The sequence below is a fragment of the Astyanax mexicanus genome, chromosome 13 (assembly GCF_023375975.1).
Source record: "Astyanax mexicanus isolate ESR-SI-001 chromosome 13, AstMex3_surface, whole genome shotgun sequence".
NCBI classification, from domain to species: domain Eukaryota; kingdom Metazoa; phylum Chordata; class Actinopteri; order Characiformes; family Acestrorhamphidae; genus Astyanax; species Astyanax mexicanus.
Genome location: NC_064420.1, coordinates 25,086,361 through 25,105,966, shown reverse-complemented (window position 1 = coordinate 25,105,966; position 19,606 = coordinate 25,086,361). Strand labels below are relative to the sequence as shown.

At 39.8% G+C, this 19,606-nt stretch overlaps 1 protein-coding gene across 1 annotated transcript in view; it reads right to left on the bottom strand.

The window, feature by feature from the left end:
• Window positions 1–4,611, bottom strand: part of LOC125806735 (serine-rich adhesin for platelets-like) — a gene marked incomplete at its 3' end in the record, with an annotated part of 59,580 nt that extends 54,969 nt beyond the window's left edge. Inside the window, exon 1 of the mRNA XM_049486353.1 lies at window positions 4,567–4,611. Within this exon, the coding sequence (XP_049342310.1) occupies window positions 4,567–4,611 (45 nt within the window). The remainder of the gene's footprint in view (window positions 1–4,566) is intronic.
• Window positions 4,612–19,606: the final 14,995 nt, after the last annotated feature.

Sequence of the window (19,606 nt, the reverse complement as noted above, 5' to 3'; positions counted from 1 at the left end):
CAAACTGTATCGACATGTCGCAGATTTTTGGATGGAGTTTTGCCGTTGCTTTTGTATTTTTTAATTTTTGCTTGCCTTCACTGATCATGGATCGAACCAGGAAGTTTTTCACTGTCTGGAATCATTTAGATTTTTTGACACCAAATAAGATATTTTTGTTCTTTAGACATTGTTTACTGTCTGGAATTATTTAGATTTTTTGACACCAAATAAGATATTTTTCTTCTTTTTATTTTATTGTAGATGAAGTGTCGACAAGAGCACTTCATCAATACTGAGGCATTATAGAGCTCAGCAAGGCAATGAAGAATGGGCAGATACTGGTGTGAGTACCCCAGGTGTGTTAACATTCTCAAATTTAATTAAAATGTTTCAATTTAAAATTGTGTTACACACAAAAGGCTTTGTGTAACTACGTAATATTGTTTGTAACCTTTATTACTGTAATAAGGCAAAAACACACACAAAACATATCCAAACCTTTATCTACTTGCACTTAGATATTTATGCACAGCATCTTCATCTGTACCCTGTAAAAGAGTTTTTCCTAAGGCAGGAGAACTTGTATCTAAAAGGAGAAATCACCTTGGAGCTAAGACACTTTAAAACCTTTTGTTTCTCAATAAAAATACAAACAAATGAAAGCATTTTATTGCCATTTTTTGTATTTTATTTTATATTATTTAACACTTTCATTAATAAAAATGCATATCTAAATTGCACATTTAGCTGAATTTTATTAGACAAATTAGCTATATTTTAGAGTTAGTTTAGCATTTACACAAGGTTTTAAGCTACTTTTAGACTCTTAAGAACAACTGAACTCAAACAAATTGAGCAAATTAAATGATACAATTATGAGATCATATTTTAAGTCGATTAAATATTGTGTTTTCAGGATGCTTGATTTCATTTTGTTTACCTGCAATGATGTTATAACTACTGCAGGGGTCACTATTGAGTCACCAACACAGTGTCAACACAGTGTCGACACAGTTTGTGTAGTGTGTCGATACACTCCTTGAGGTATTATCTTCCCATCACTAACTTTAACTACCTGCAATTTACAACCATCTACATGAAACCAGTCGCCAGAAATCTCCAACTGAAAACAGCCTGTTTTTTTTCCACATCATTTACATGGGGAACACGCCTCCCCAACAAAATAGCCTTATAAAATATTATTAGTATGTAAAATGTTAAGAAATATTAAAATTTAAATGTAGGCTTTCAGTTAATTATGCATAATTACATTTAAATCCAAAAACCTTACTATGAGTAAGAGAATGACGTGTTATGTGAATAATCTTGTTTGTGTGAACCCAAGTAGTGAGTTGTTTTTAGATATTGGACCTGAACTGTGTATGTGGGTGAGTGTGCAAAGGACAGTTAGGCTGACACCTCAAAACTGAATGTCCAGTCTGTAGTTTGTAATGCAAAAGTCAGCACCTAAGCAGCAGAGGTGAGGCCAGAGTACAGGTAGAGAACAGTAGTAACCATAGATAGTGTTTTAACTCAATCAGTTAGAAATAGTTGCTGAGGAACCGCTTAACTGACCTTTGCACAGGATGGCTGGATGGGGTTTTGGGTGATATAAGGTCTTGCAAATGTAAGGATCACGGAACTTCTTCTACTGAAACTCTGTCTGAGTGGAAGGGGTTCCCAGAGCTCTGTTGTAATAAATTGCTAATTTGCTGAAGATCTAAGTATCCTGTCTCTCTATCAACTCTACTTCGGGCTTCCATCAAAAGAATCAAAGGGAACGCACTGGAGCAGTTGAGGGTAGTGCTGATTTTCCCAACAAAAATAACATCATATTATATTATAGAAAATTCACTTACTATCACAGCATCCACAATACAGCACTGAACCGCAGATAAAATATCCATAAAGTCCTTTATTCACCTGCTCACTTCTCCTCACACACATGCGTTTAGTTTCAGCGCAGCCGCAACGTTGTATTCTCAAGCTCCTAGCAACCACACTATGGCTGTATTCGGAATGGCATACTACTATACTGCGTACTGCATACTGCACTAGTATGTACTGCATACTGCACTAGTATGTACTGCATACTACACACTGCCCAGTATGTAGTATTCGGTACTGTAACACTTTTGATTGTAGTACCCTACACGATCCCGTGACACACCAGTCAGTGCTCTATAGTGCTCCGAATTCCTCAGAGTGAGTTGTAAACAGAAAGAACATGAAAAATGTCCTACCTTTTCATTATTAAGACTAATGAGATCTGCATACTGTCCAGAACAGCAATTGCTGCTTTTATTTTAGAGTTTAATGTAAGTGCAGTTAACCCAATTCTAACAACCATTTAGCAGCAGCCCCCACAACCCAAGTATGTTCCAGTTAAATATGTTTTCCTATTTATTTTAGTAGATTACTATTTTCATCTATGTAAATACCAACAAGAAGAACACATTTAAACAAACTCTCATTCATATTTACACAATCTCAACAATAAAAGAAATGAGACACGTTGCACAAGTGAAACAATTTTATTAATTTGTATTCAAATCATTCCCTTATTTAAAAGAAAAATATGTATTAAAACTGAGGGAATTATTTATTAAATCAACAGAACGATTGATTAAGAAGGGAATTATTTATTAAATTAACAGAACGATTTATTGGAATTATTTATTAAAGTAACAAATTTATTAAAACTGAGGGAATTATTTATTAAAAGAACAGAACAATCTATTGGAATTATTTATTAAATAAAGAGAACGATTTATTAAAACTAAGGGAATTATTTATTAAAGTAACAGAATAATTTATTTAAACTGAGGGAAACATTTATTAAAATAACAGAATAATTTTTTGGAATTATTTATTAAATAAATAAGAACGATTTATTAAAACTGAGGGAATTATTTACTAAAATAACAAAATAATTTATTAAAACTGAGGGAATTATTTATTAAAATAACAGAATAATTTATTAAAACTGAGGGAATTATTTATTAAAATAACAGAATAATTTATTAAAACTGAGGGAATTATTTACTACATCAAGGCAGCACACAGCGGAGGGTCTCGACAGCGGTGAGCCAATACTTTCCAAAATAATTCCCTTAATTTAAAAATATATATATTTCCATAATTCTCTCGCACTCGCCTCCATCTTGTTTTTTTCTGAAGCGAGCTGGAGAAGCCAGTTGCAATGCATGTTGGGATGCAGTACACCGCGAAGATAGCTCCCCATGCACACTGCGGAATCGGAGCGGAGTAGTACACCATCCGGGTACCTGTAGTGCACTACAGATCCTCAGTTTGGTCGCATACTGCGTACTGCATTCTAGCTTTAGGCAGATTTAGTACGCGAGTAGTATGTAGTATGCCATTCCGAATACAGCCAATGTAATGTTTTCACGTAAAGTTGTACGTAAATACAAAGCTAAGGGTGTCTTCTTCTAGATTCTGTGGTTTTTATTGGTATACAAACCACTACTTTTCTTGAGTGATCGTCTTTTTAACCAATGGCGTGAGCGCTGGTGTTCAGGGCTGTCCAATCAAATCAGGTCATAGCCTTTCTCCAGCGTCACAAAAGTGATTGACACCTATTTCAACCAATAGTGGACTCTCAGACGAAAACACTGGTACGTAATTTGCCCTGATTGGTCTCCTAATGGCTGGGGGAGGGGCATGCCAAACCGTCACCACATGTTGCGCTGTCACCCAAAAAAAAAAAAACCCACTCCAAACGCCAAACTCCATAGCGCACACAGCGCGCAAACATGTGATTTTATGTGTCATTTCATCAAAAAATATTAATATTACTCTGGGATGGACTTAATTTATTTTATCACAAACAAACAAAAAAACATTAAACTGTTGTTGAACAGAGACAGATTTATATCACACATTATAAACTCCAAATATAACAGGTGCTTTTTTTTCCCTCTGCATTTAATGTTCTCAAATTGAACTTAAATAACGAAAATTCCCTCTTGGAAGTGAATTATTGTTTTGTCCCAAGTGTTTACTTCAGTTTAAGCCCTGAATGGTCAATGTGCTATATGTAAAACTTAAGATATCCAGTGTGATAGCATAGTAGTGTAAATCGCATGAAAATTAGTAAAAAAAATGGATTGGCAGTAAAGGGTTAAACTTGTGTCCAAATTCACCTGTACAGTTATCTTATGTTCTATTTTGTTAGGAAAATGTTGATCACAGCTTTGCAATACAAATGTGAATATTTGCCATGCTAATAAAGCAACATTGAATTTGAGAGAGAGAGAGAGAGAGAGAGAGAGAGAGAGTGGGGTGCTGCTGACTGTTAGTTGCCGCCTTAATGCAAGTTGTTTACCTTAAGTTTAAAGTAATTGAACCTTTAGGTTCAGTGTGTGTGCTATAACCTATTGTCTACTAATGCTAGGTTCAAGGTTCACAAGACACGATTTTGGGCCAGTTTTTCAGTCGCCGACAGTTTTTCGTTGATCGCCGACGCCAACAAAAACTCTGCTTGGAGGGAAATCAGCTCATATATTCGCAACTAGGGCTGCGTCCAGACACTCCAAAAGTGTCTTCTTTTTCCTAACGAACCTCCTCCTCTCCTCCGTGACCCGGAAACTGGTTCCTTGACGTCATCTTATCAAATACTGTAGGAGACAAAAGAAGCCACTTAAAATCCTCCTCGAAGAGGCTTGTTATTTGTTTAATTACATTCAATTAAATCATATTTCACTATTAAAAAAAATAATATTGAAGCTGTGATTGGCTGGACAGTATCTGGCATGTGCTGAAAGTGAGGGTTGTGATTGGCTCAGTTCATCGGTAGTCAACATCCTATCTAAAAGGGATCAGCTGTTTCCCATTTCCCCAGTTACAGCTCATTCCCTCCTTTCCTCCTCCTCCTTCTTCCGGAGTAGGAAAGGTTTCTGGCCCTAGAAGTCAGGAGCAGCAGCTACATACAGCCAATGAGATCACAGAAAGAGAACTGGGGGCCCAAATCACACCAAAGCTGTTTATGGCCAGTCTGAACACCCTACCATTCCCCCTGTTATATCAGTAAATGACTCTAGAGGGAGCCCACAAGTGAGTCCTCTATGAATAGGGGTAAATGGAGCTAAAAGCTAAAAACTTTACATTAAAAATAATTATGAACGAATTGTTCTGCATATTTATTTAATTTTAGAAAGTAGAATAATGTATTTAACAAAAAAATAAGAAAGCATGCCTATATATTTCAGTTTATCTAAAGAAAACACTGTTACACTGTAAAGCACTAGCATTACTGCTGATTGGTTGGCGAGCTGATCCTGGAGATACAGGTAGAGCATGTTTGAAAGGCGTATAACTGGAGTTTAGAATAAAAAAAAAATTAGGCAGCACTGAAACATTTGCCATAGTTCTGTGTTGAGGACATAAGCACACATTTCAGTATAAAACCGATCAGACATTTATAAACTCTGATTTTGCTCTGTTGCTTCATATGAACCTGTTCATTTTGGATTCATTGTGTGTGCTTATTGTCCTCTACAGAGATTCTCTGGAATGACATCAGTAGTTTTCGTGTGGGTTGTGTTCATGTGCGTTCTCGTGATGAAACGTGTATCTGGAGAGCAGTCAGGTGAGTCAGCAATTTCCTCCAGTGAGGAATCGTGTAATTTGTGACCTCGTGTGGTTGATCAGTTGTTTTTTGTAGAAGTCTTAACAACTGAAGGACTCAGGATTACAGCACAACCCGTCGTGTAGTGTGAACAGCACAATAACTGAAGACTCAAAAAGACGTGTAGTGTGAAGGTGGCATAACACAGCAGAGCTGAAAGTGAAACTCCGTGCTGAGACTTGATAAATGATCCACCTAGCAATATTTCTGCTGCATATATCAACATGTAAATAGCCTACCAATATCACTGTAGGCTAAAGTGCACACTAGTAATATATTAATCAATAAAGTCAAAAGTCAAAGTCAAAGTCAAAGTGGTTTTTATTGTCATTTCAGCTATATACAGAGTACACAGTGAAACGAAACAACGTTCCTCCAGGGACCATGGTGCACATAAACACAGTGTAGACAGAACAATAAGTGCAACAGTACAAAAGTGCAGACAGACAATACAACACAATACAGACAAAGAATAATAAATAACAAGACAGTGTGCAAATTATGCAGTGTGCAAAAAAGACCAGTGAGGTAGTAATTACCTCTATTACACAGTGTGCAATAGAGTCCAGTGAGGTAGTAGGGTTTTTGGTGCTTCCATTTTCTGGGGTAAGTGGGGTAAGAGTGTGTGTGCATGTACAGAAAAACCATCAGTTCTGTCTCTGCAGTTGAGGAGTCTGATGGCTTGGGGGTAGAAGCTGTTGCAGAATCTGGTCGTGCTGGACCGGATGCTGCGGTACCTTCTTCCCGAAGGCAGGAGGGAGAACAGTTCGTGTGAGGGATGGGTGGGGTCATTCACAATGCTGGTTGCTTTGCGGATGCTGCTGGTGGTGTAAATGTCCGTGATGGAGGGGAGAGAGACGCCGATGATCCTCTCAGCTGTCCTCACAATACGCTGGAGGGTCTTGCGGTCAGAGACGGTGCAGGTCCCAAACCAGGCAGTGATGCAGCTGCTCAGGATGCTCTCAATGGTCCCTCTATAGAAGAGTGTGAGGATGGGTGGAGGGAGACGGGCCTTTCTCAGCTTCCGGAGGAAGTAGAGACGCTGCTGGGCTTTCTTGGCTGTAGAGCTGGTGTTCAGGGTCCAGGTGAGGTTATCTGCTAAGTGGACACCAAGGAACTTGGTGCTCTTAACAATCTCCACAGAGGACCCGTCGATGTTGAGTGGAGAGTGGGTGTGTTGTGCTCTCCAGAAGTCAACAACCATTTCCTTTGTCTTGTCCACATTGAGGTGAAGGTTGTTGACTGTACACCAGTCTGTCAGCCGCTGCACCTCCTCTCTGTATGCTGACTCGTCGCCTTTGGTGATGAGACCCAGCACGGTTGTATCATCGGCGAACTTGATAAAGCTGTTAGAACTGTGTTTTGCAGCACAGTCATGAGTCAGCAGGGTGAACAGCAGAGGACTCAGGACACTGCCCTGGGGGGCCCCAGTGTTCAGTGTGATGGAGCTGGAGGTGCTGCCCCCGAACCGGACTGACTGGGGTCTCCCCGTCAGAAAGTCCAGGATCCAGTTGCAGAGGGGGGTGTTGAGGCCGAGCGAGCTTAGCTTCCTGGTGAGGTTCTGTGGGATGATGGTGTTGAATGCTGAACTAAAGTCTATGAACAGCATTCTGACGTAAGTGTCCTTCTTCTCCAGGTGGGTGAGGGAGAGATGAAGAGTAGTGGTGATGGCATCGTCCGTGGAGCGATTGGGACGATACGCAAACTGCAGGGGGTCCAGTGAAGAGGGCAGTTGTGTCTTGATGTTCCTCATGACTAGCCTTTCGAAGCACTTCATGATGATGGGTATAAGTTAGGGGTGTCACGATTCTCTAAATCCTCGATTCGATTTCATTTTCGATTTGAGGGTCACGATTCGATTCGATTCTCGATTTTCTTGTTTTTTTTTCTTGTTATTATTTTATGCCTCATAAAATTTAAATAATATATTTATTATTATTATTATTATTATTATTATTATTATTATTATAAATATTATAAATATTATTATTATTATTTATTAAGATATATATGGTAATGCCATCTAGTGACTTTTTTTGGTAGCAACAGTGTGCACTATTAAAACAAGCAGTTTATCAGAGCTGTGTGTGGATGGCTGGTGAAACTGCTCATTACATGAAGCTGCAGTTCTTCATCCAACCACTAGCAGCAGCAGCACAAGCTCCGCTCTCTTCACTCAGTCACTACTTCAGTACAGCCCAGCCACGGGCTACAGAGCTCAGCCAGTCCGTTTTTACTGTTTCTGTAAACAAATAAAGGTTTTAACCCCACTAACCGGATAATACAGCTCACTACAGTTCATCTTTCAGCCCAAGCAGCTAACAGCAGCAGGTTAGAACAGCCGACACGGAGTCACTGCTCGGATTACATTATAAACAGGTCAGTTAGCGCGCTGCTAACCTCAGGATGTTTATAACTACGGAGTTTAGTGGACACACCACGGCCGCCAGGTAAGTCTTATAAAGGCTACTGAAGACTAGTAAAGGCTATTAGAGTGTAACCCCTGGCTCCCAGGGGTTACAAGAGGTTATTGAAAGCATTATTGGGGGGCAGAAATCAGTACAGGCTGGTTAGATAAGTGATGTGGGTATTGTCTTATAAATATTTACACATAACTTATATCTCTCCTGAAAAGCTTTTATTTTAGTCAGAAACACGCTTGTGTTTACTTTATCTGAGAGAAAGATGTTTTTTTAATTCAATGGAAAGCAACAGGTGTAGTCAATTATAAGTTTAAGATTTTTAATCCACCTCACTGTGATCTATAGTCAGTGTTCTCAAGTCACACTGACACACGCATTTCAGCGAGTTCACACGCTCTCACCTGCGCGCACCCACCCCTCCGTTAGATACAGATACAAAACCTGCGCGCCCAACCCCCGCCCCCCCTCCCCCGTTGGACAGATAAAAACAGTGATCACACTCCCGCCGACACTCAAAACTTGAGAGCCCTGTCTATATTTCTATAAATCCGTTTTCAGTTTCTCCTCCGTGGTTGAAAGGCAGCTGTCTCTCACACAGCAGAACTGAGGGCGGGGCTGCGCTCATGCAGTGGCTATCTCTATTTAAATGAATAGGATGCGCTGTGTTGGTGCCGCGCCATTTGCGTAGCGCGCTGCGCTATTTGCGTAGCGCGCGCGGGAGGGATCGTCGATCCTCTTTTTGACTTCGATACTCGAGATCGTGACCTCATTTCGATTCGATTTCGATAAAATATCGAGATCGTGACACCCCTAGTATAAGTGCAACGGGACGGTAGTCATTGAGGCAGGACACTGTGGACTTCTTCGGCACGGGGACGATGGTGGTGGACTTGAGGCACGTTGGGACAGTGGCGCTGCACAGGGGGATGTTGAAGATGTCCATGAGAACATCTGTCAGCTGGTCTGCGCACTCCCTGAGCACTCTACCGGGGATGTTGTCTGGTCCTGCAGCTTTCCGTGGGTTGACTCTGCGCAGAGTGTTCCTCACATCCACTGCAGTCAGGCACAACACCTGCTCGTCCGGCTTGGGCATGGTCTTTCTCACCATCGTGTTGTTTTGTGCCTCAAACCGTGCATAAAAGTTGTTCAGGGCATCAGGGAGGGAGGCATCACGTTCACAGGACGGTGGCATTGTCCTGTAGTTGGTGATTGCCTGGATGCCCTGCCACATGCGCCGCGCGTCACCCGTGTCCTTGAATTGGCGTGTGCGCGTTTTGCCTCTCTGATGGCTCGTGACAGGTCGGCTCTCGCTTTCCTCAGGGCCACCTTGTCACCCACTCTGAAGGCGGAGTCGCGGGTCCTCAGCAGCGCACGTACCTCAGCAGTCATCCAAGGCTTCTGGTTTGGGCGTGTGGTGATGGTCTTGGAGACAGTGACATCATCAATACACTTGCTGATGTAGCCAGTGACTGATGCTGCATACTCCTCCAAATCAACAGAATCGCCTTCAGTAGCAGCCTCCCTAAATATGTCCCATGCAGTGCACTCAAAACAGTCCTGAAGGGCAGAGATGGAGCCTGCCGGCCAGGTTTTCACCTGCTTCTGAACTGGTCTGTCAATGCTCAATGCTCAATAAATTCATGATGTTACCAAAGCCAATGAATAATCATGTTAAATAACTGTGATCTCAATATCAATCAAAAATAATTGTGATTATGATTTTGCCATACATTTTACCAGATGCAGAGAGAGAGAGAGAGAACAAAAAAACAATGAGCTATTCCTCTCCAATGCTTGTAGATGTGTTTGAGGGTCGTGAGAAGGCTGGGGAGAGAGAAAATGGAAGGGGTAAGTGAGGGAAATGCAGAGGAGTTGTTATCAGAGGATCCAGGACTGTGGCCAGACAAGCTAACTGCTCAGCAGAGAGAGACTCTAGATTGCAGACTGGCTAGTGAAAGTTAAGACCTGACCAAAGTCTCACCCAAAGACAATAAAGGCAAAGCATTCCCTGACTATTTTCAATATGTCAAGTCGGCCAATGGGCGTGAGAAGATTAGAAGATTTGATATGATTTGATTCTGAGTGTACAGTTGTCAATACGTTTAATTCTTTTGACTTTTCATCAAATTTATAGCACTTTAGACTACACAAAAATCATATTTTCCCAGCTTAATACATTTTTGTTTTGCAAAAGTAAACAGCCATATGTTCTATCTATCCTTTAATAATCAAACACTGTATAATCAGCTATGTTCCTAAAGCACTGCAGAAACAATAGCTATAGCCTCTCTGTTTGAGAAATGCGTTTTTATTGTAAAAATAGATTTATTCTGCCCCAGACATAAGTAAAGCCCATCATATTTAAACAAAAACTAGAATAAAATATTTGACACACTGTTGAGTATGATGAACCAATTATAATGTTTTAATTACTGGTTATTGATTACTGATTAATTTTAATAAAACAAGATAATAAAAAGTAAGGCAATTAAGGTAGCATTTACATTCTGATGTAAAAAAAATTAAGATAATTAGATAATTGTGATTCAATGAAAGTTTTATTGAAGTTGCAAAGTTCAGTGACTGAAGCACAAACTTTTAAACAGTAAAAACTGTGGCAATAAGATACATGTTAGTGTGCTACAATTAAACCAATTGCTGACAAGTGAACTGATTTTATATATGACTCTAACTGTGTTCCCACATACAATTTTGTGTTTTTTTCAGTCTGTTCAGGTTAACTGCATACAGACAGTTTACCCTTTGGGCCAGAGGACACTTAGGCCGGAGAAACCGGATCCTTATCCCAGCGTGTGTGGTCACATCCATTAGGGCTGTTTTTCCATCACCAGAATACCATGGCTTGAATTTTATGACACTTAAAAGTTAATTTGCTGAGGCATTAAGTCAAATTAATTAGAATTTTGTGGTAACTTCCAGTATATAACACAAGATAAAACGCTATATTTCAAGATGATTTTTTTTTCTCTTTCAGTGAGTTTTTTTCAGGCAGTGATGAGGCAAATCTTCTCAGATGTCTTGCCAGGTTTTTGAACACCAGGGTGACAGTTGTCCTAGTTTAAGCTGTTGTAGGGCAGCAGGATGCATGGACTTGCACACAGACCTGCACCTGCTGATCACACTAGACACAGTGTCTTTTCTGAAGGTACAGTCCTTGTCCACCTTTCTATGTGTGACCACAAAATATTAAGCACTTTTAGGTATTGCTGTTTGTGTTGTATCTCATTCTCCTTTGTTTTTGCTCTCTCTCTGTTAACATTAAAGTTATGGTCCAGTGCAGCTACGTGTAGACGGCCCTCAAAGTTCTCCATCAGGTACTTCTTCCTTTTGGTAGCATATTTAGTGTACAGAGAGTAGAGACTCTCAAGGTGCCCTGTAGGAATGCCTTTTGCAGATTTTTTTCTAGTTTATGTAAATTTTGCAGGTGTTCAAAGACAGCAGAATTTGTCTGGAGCCAGGGCCTCATGCTCTCTTCTTCAGTGGTGTTTGGAAGATGCTCACACCTTGTCATTGTTTCACCACATGTTCAGTGGTGCACGTTGGTGATGTGTTGAGGAATAGGGGTACACTTCTTCTTAAGCCTGATCGCACTTCCTTTACAGGTGCTAACACAGTACCAGAGATGGTTTGTTATTTTTCTTATCCAATCATATAGTTCCTCATTGTGGAATTTTTCAGTAACCTCTTCTTTACAGACTTTTCACAATGTGCCACAGGTCATATTCATGTATGTTTGTGTGTTTTAGTCGCAGACGGGTTTCTGCACAGGCGGGTTGCAGTCAGTGGTGATCCCAGATATAGACACACCAATCTTCGACAGACATCTCTCTCCCCATATCTTCAACCTCCAGCCAGTAGCTGTTCTTCACTTCTGTGACTTCTGTGCTAGCACCAAGTCTGACCTAGTATCCAGAACAGGGAACGTTCCATATGTTGCATTGTGGCCAGGGCTGTCATATCTGCAGTCTCCACACACCACCAGTTGTTTATCATACATTGCAGCTAGCACACCTTCGTAGTGTGTTGTCCACACCTCTTTTACCTCAGGGATGAAATAAGACTTCTGAATGTTAAACCATTCTCTCTTTGACAGGGAGTGCACTCATTGGCAGTGGCAAAACTAGCTGCAGAGACAGAAATGTTGCACTCCATTGTGGTGGAAATACCTGTGATGATTAATAAAGACAAATATTAAGTTCTGAGTCGTGTCAAATGAGTTACAAGGTTTTATTAATGCAAAATATTGAGAGTACAATCAGTCATGAAACCATCACGCTCTGAAGGTGCTCTGAGACTGACAGTTTCTCAGAGGGTGTTATCTATCCCCGCACTGCCTCATTCTGAAAACATTAACCATACATGGGCATAGGGTTTCCGCCCGCACCTGCATCCTTCAAAACTCCCTTCTGTTCCCAGACAGAGTTGCTTCTCACGTTCACATCCTGATGTTTACACAAAATGGTTATCAGATAAGATTTCTCTGCACGTACACAAAATGTCAGACTAACCTAAGAGTAACTCTGCAAACGAACTAATATGAGTGAATTAACACTGTGAATAATAAGTGTGAATAAGCACATCTAATAAAACCATGCATACAAATGATCACATCTAGTGGAATGAACATGCATAAAACGATTACACTTGTCATAACAAGGTGGTTATAATGGTGATAATGAAATTTCCCATGTCACCATCAAGCCTCAAATGTTTAGAGATCCAGTTATAGTCATGGCCGTCAGTGCATTCTGTTTTATTCTGTAGTTTAGATTCAGTTTTCCTCAGTGTTGGTGGCTGGACGAGACTTTTGCCACAATCCTCCCAGTGTCACAAATAGAAGAGCTTTAACAGTTCTTGGATCAGAGACTGTAAAAAAGATGGACGCTGTGTCGCCGTTCCCATTCATTCAATGAAAATGAAGCCAAAATCTTCCGCCATGTTGGCGATCCTGAAACCCGAGTCTGCGCAGTAGAGACCAGAGGAGGGAGAAAAACTGTGGAGAGACAGCCTACTCATTTAAATAAACCCACCCCTGAGGGCTGCCTCCACAGAGCTCACACAGTCCATTGGCCCAACCATACAGTCATTGGTCCCACCCCGGCTAGGTGTAACCCAGCCCTTTTACAATAACCACAACTTTTTAAATAGAGCTGAATAACGTTAAAAAAAAAAACGAATTCTGTGGGGATATAAAAATTTGACAATATAAGCAGAGGTTACACTAGCTGTTGCACTTAAAGAATGGATGTAGAATTACAGTATATTAGAAAAAAAGTGATTGAAAGTTGTCTGTTTTGCCTGTGGTGTCTTCACTTTTGAGAGACTATGCTCTATCCAACTTGTGCAGTCACGATTATTAAAAGGTTGATCATGCTTTTGTTAAAGTAACTGTATACTTTTTAAGTGAAATTGTACTTGATTTTCTTTGCTGAGCGGATTTAATAGGCACTGTGTCAGATTGCAAGATTGCAACATGAAGCAGCTGAATGCATTCATTTGAAAGGGTGTCCACAAACATTTGGACGTACAGTGTGTATGTGAGGTTTAGTTCACCTTATTTAAGCTAATGGGTGTAGACCAATGTTGTGTGGCCAATCAATCAGCTTGTTAATACCAGTTAATTCTATAGTAAGGCAGAGAGGTTAAGGGAAGGTGGAGATGTGCTTCAGGAAATTTGATTCTGCCACGCTAAAAAAGCAGAGTTTTAATAGTTTTAGTGGGATGCTTATCAGACAATATATAGCTGCCCTTTACCGAGGAAAAGGGGAAAAGTAACACTGAGGTCACTGTTAAACCTGTTAACTGTGAGCTTATCTAGACCTAGCTCTGCTAGGTGGGTGCATCGTTTGACTCATTCCTTATGGCTCACAGCTACTGCTTTCCTAGTACCTCCAGTTGGATGGTCTGTACATCCCAGCTAGTAAGAGGAAAAATTAAAAACAGAGGGAAAAGCCTCAGACTTCAGCTTGTTTGTTTGACACACCACTAAAGCTCCTGACTCAAAAACCCTCTCCTTCACATAGTCCTAATCTAGAAAGTGCTTGCTACTAACCCTAGCATTGCGGCTAACCGGAGGATTCTCACGCTTCAGCGCCGCTAGCCAATCCCCGAAGAACAGCTGTCCGCTTAAGAGGCGAGGTATGAAAGTGAACAATCTTTTTCTGATTCTTCATCCTACAAAATTCATTGCTACACCCAGGGCGATACAAAAGTGGCCCCCAAAAGTGGCATCAGTTATTGGTTTGGCTTTTATCATCCATTCAGGAACTAATGTAGGCTCATGGCTAATGACCTCACATTCAGTGCTGGGACAAGATGACAACTCAGTTTCACTGACAACTGTTAAACTTATAAGATTTGTTTGAGTGAAAACAAGTTAAGTTATTATTAGTTGTATTTTTTCTGATATTACTAAGGATTTATATTTATGTTCAGTACATGGACTTAATAATTGTAACTTAATGGGGGGCTGCCACTATGAGCAGGAGGTCGCAGGTTTGAACCGCCGCTAATGCAGCTTTGCCATCAAGCTGCCGGCGCTCAGAGGGAGCAAAATTGGACCTGCTCCCTCTATGTGGGAAGATGGCGCTCTCTCCCCACATCACTACTAGGATGATGTGTGCAGCACAGGGCGTCTGTGAGCTGATGTATCGGAACCGAGTCACTGCACTTTCCTCCAAGCGCGCTGGCTGCTCGACAATGCTGCATCAGCAGCAGCTTGAAAAGAAGCGGTGGCTGGCTTCACATGTATCGGAGGAAGCATGTGTTAGTCTTCACCTCCAGGTGTGTTGGGGCATTACTAGTGATAGCTCTGTCTTAAAAAGGACGCACACTGAAAAAGCTTCAGAATTTAAACCATTGCAGCTGGGTAATATATAAAAGACTTTTGTGTGATTTCTAAGGTTTTAAGTGAGAGACTGGTGCTCTGTTCAGATTGTATTCCTGACCTGCACCCAGTGGTTCTCGGTAGGTTCTGGACGCACCATGACCCTTATTATTTAGAAGTGAATAAGAATAAGAATAAGAGATGGATCATTTACATCATTTACATCAGAGCAATGTTCCAGGTCAGAAAATGATTGTTTGCAGAAATACCATCTCTCTGGGAAGCTGCAGAAAGTTCCCACATAATGAAAATGGCTCCTGGCACTAATATAAATCAGGCTTACACACCCAGAGAAAGAGGAAGAGAGAATTTTTCAGTGTAGTGTTTGGCAGCTCCACAACACAGTGCAAACTACAGTATGACCCCTGATTAATAAGTATTACAAATAATCAGTACTGCAACGTCTGTTGCAGTGACCATTCTATTTCCAATAGAGGTTAAATCACTGTAAAAGTCATTAATTATAATTAATGATGTCCTTTATGATGATTCCAGACTCCCTGTAGACCAACTCCCTGAGCTGGACAATATAATATAATACACTATAATGTAATGGAGTAATATTCATAGCTTAAAAATATAGTATACATACCCAACCTGGTTAATGGATTTGACAAATCGATAAATAAATGCCACATAAAACATATAACCAGGACACTGCTTATGGTTGTAATTCCTTTAATAAAAACAAGATGTTCGATCAATTATTTTACATATGTTTATTATTGTCTCGAGACTGCAAACGGAATGCTTAAAAAAATAATAAATATTTATAGACCTACAAGGGTGGGGTCAAACACCAGCACTAGTCTTTCCTGTACAGAGTGTTTGGTATAGTTATGTGTGTGTGTGTGTGTGCGTGCGTGTGTGTGTGAGAGAGACAGAGAGAGAGAGACAGAGAGAGAGAGCTGTATTTGCTGTATATTGTAGCAGTTTGGACACAAGAAACAGAAACTCTATCTACGTTATTTCTGATCTCGAGCTTCTTTAAGTCTGTCAGTGTAACGGTGTCTCTCCACCGCCTCTGTTTAGAACGGTGTGGTGATTGGTGAAGCGCAGCTGAAGTCCCGCCCACTGCCGGACATAACCCTAATATAACCGGAGTAAGTGAAAGTAAAATTCAGCACAGCCCTTTATGCAGCTTCTCCATTTTGTGAGGAAGAGAAACGCAGCTTTTTTTTTAACACGAATTACTGCAGTTCTGGGGGAAAATAAATGAATAAATAGGAACTGAAGGTCTACTCACCACAGTGAACGGTGAGTAAATATTACAAACATGATTGTTTTATTAAAGTGTCTGCAAAGAAGTGTAGCGCCCCCACCAGGTTCTGACACTACAAGAGATTAGTTTTGGTTGCCGCTAAACTCTGCTAACAGGAGCATAGGATGTGCCTGGTGGATCCTACAAAAAAATACAATCAACTCGTTCACTAGGGTGAGGGGATATCTCCCTTCAGGGTCCAGAGTGTAGCTAGTTCCTTAGACCTACATATATCTCCCATGCATCTGAACTTTTCTATTCCACTCTCTCATAGCACCCCATTGGATGAGTAAGTACGTGCTGCAGGCTGCGAAGCTCATTTCATTGTAGAAAACAACTGTGCTTAACACCAGAACTCATTTAAACACTATTAAAGTAATTAATTATGCAACTGATTGGAGATCAGTATTCTGAATGAAACTGTGATAACCCAATAACACAATGTACATAAAACAAAACACAGTTTTAATATTTTACCTCGCAATTCAGCTTGTAACTGGATTTTAACTTAATTACACTCAACTTTTAACCAAAAAAAAAATGCTGAGCATGTGCATTCAATGAATTCAGAAGAACATTCACAGTACACTCAGACAGACACAGAGAGACTTATAAAACCCGAGTTCAAAGACTATGAGGGAGCTACCCCCTTGTTGGTGCACGTTGGAGCTCAAAAAAAAAACTCAGAGTTCAAGATTACTCACAGTTCAGTCTGAAGATTGAATATCCCAAAATGGTGGTCCGGTGGAGAGAAAAACAAACAAAAAAATAATCCCCGAAAAATACCGACCAGAATAAACACCAGCGACGGGCTTTAACACTGCTTCTACACCTGGCTGCTCAACTCCTCCTTCCGATCAAGTTGCTATAGGTGGCAGCACGCAGTGACGAGCACCCCAAAAGCACAGATGAGTTCCAATCTCTTTCACACAAGCCCTCCCTGGTTCTCACTCTTTACAGTTGTCCAGTGGAATCCATAAAACAAGTCCCTCTCCAGCCACAATCTTCGCTCTCTCTCCCTTTCTCTCCCTCTCTCCTCTCTCCCTGCTCTTCTCCTCCGCGCTCTCTTTTTGCCCCCGCCCCTTTTCGTCTTCTCCCCGGAAAAAACCCAGACCGAACATGTAAAAGTCTCTCTCTTTTTTTTTTTTGAACAATAAATAAAAGTCCCATGGCAAGCACAAAATAAATGTTCACATGCATTTTAACACCATGTAAATGACAAAACTTAAATGTCAAAATATATATCTTCCCAGTTTCTTTAAAGTTTCTCTTATATTAACATATCTCTCAGCAACACATAACATGAACTTGGTACTGCTTCTATGTAACTCTGTGTTTGAAAGGAACAAACAGTCTTTGCTATGACTATCGGTACAGTTACAGATAAAGTTAACGTGGCTACAGAAGTAATACCATTAATAATTGACGTTTTAATCCGTGTTTTAAAGAAGAAAGTGTATTATGGCTGTTGGTGTGAGTTAAAGTGAAGTTTAACTGTTAATTAGCTGTACTGCATTGCTGATTAGCAGGTGTAATGGATGATAATATAATATAATAATATATAATAAAATATAATATAATATAACAACCGCTGAGTGCGGATCATCAGTTCATCTTTTTTATTTCTGAACTCAGATCGTGTGGGTTGAAATGAATACAGGGAGTAAAGGAAACACAGAATAAAGCGTTTATTGTATTTAAAACGGTCTGTTAACTGTTTTCCGGGAAGAAGGCTGTGTGTGTGGGGGGGTGGTCAGAGAAAGAGACGCATCCGTTTATCTGCAGACTCTCAGAAGAGGGTGTATCTGAATTCACATCCTGCGCACTGCGTAGTGTTCAGTTTAGAGTCTCTCTCTCTCGAGTCTCAGGGACTCATTGTTATCCACAGAAAAGTGTAGCTGCCAGTTTTATACAAACACTAGATTATAGCTGTTTTATATTTATGTGAATGTTGTTTATAAATAGAGCTGGGTATCGTTTTACCAAAACGATACTTTGAATTCGTATATATTGATACCCAAACTATACTTTTTTTTCTCTACCTCTTTCTGAATTGTAAGCAAAAAATACAAAAAGTGATAATTATCCTCTCACGATATATTTGCTATATTTATTTGAGTAATCTATTTGTCACTGTGTCACCTTGAGAGATTCCATCTTTTTGGATTTTGTTGGAACAAACAAACAATAAGCATTTAACTATAGTTAGTGGTGTTTTATTAAGATGAAAAACTACAGCACAACTTGGTCTTAAACTACATTTATTTTTCCCTAAGCATACTGCTTCAGGCATTTCAGTTCTTTTTAAGAAATATCAGCCTTAGATTGGCAAAATGAAATTATATTTATATTAGTGATGACAGTCACTTAAAGGTCTCATTCCATCGACCATTTTCTTTCCCATTCATTTTAAAATGTCTAGTTGTGCTCTCTAGTATGAAGGAGTAAGAAGGGTGGTTGCGAGCCAAGGTGGGCGAGGCCATGAATACTAATTCACGGCTTGACATAGACACGGTGCTTTTCCTGATCAACTGAATATTTTCTTTTACTAAATACTGTAGACAATGGAGGTTAAGGAAGAGTTTCATGTGCAGCATGCATATAGAACTCAGAGAGACCTATTGTATTTCACATAGAACAAGAAAAAGTGGATTTTAGTGGAAGGTGCTCTGTTCAGATGGTATTCCTGACCTGTGCCCAGTGGTTTTCGGTAGGTTCTGGACCCACCATGATCTTTATTATTAAGAAGTGATAGGAAACTGGTTTGATGGATAATTTACATTATTTACATGCAAACTGCTGTTTATAACATAGCAACATTTCAGGCCAGAAGATGGGTTACAAATAAAAAAGATAAAGATTAAAATGACATTTAGATACTCTGATCAGCAATGCTTATTTTAATTTTAGTAATTTTGAGGTTTGCAGAAATACCACCTCTCTGGGAAGCTGCATATGTTTTTTTACATAGTAATAGTTAATAAATTAATATTTTATATTTAATAATAATAATAATAATAATAATAATAATAATAGTATTTAATATTTTAATACATTTGCCCTGGTGATAAAAGCGAACGCTAACATATAGCTTTATATTTCTGTGTATTTCAAATGTTTTAAGTTTTATATAATTGACGGGCAGCACCAGACGCCAAGGTGACATTGGGCTTCATTTTTCAGAATAAAAATAAATAAATAAAAGTGAATTTCAGTTTAATAATAGCGAAGTGAAATCAAATAAATTCATGTTCAGTCAAAGTGCTTTTCTCTTTTATTTTTTTTATTTCTAAAACTCCAGCATTTGAGTGAGAATAAGCTGTTAAAATTCTTAAACAGCAGAATGCCTATAAGTGCTATTTTAAGCTACAGTTATTAAGTCT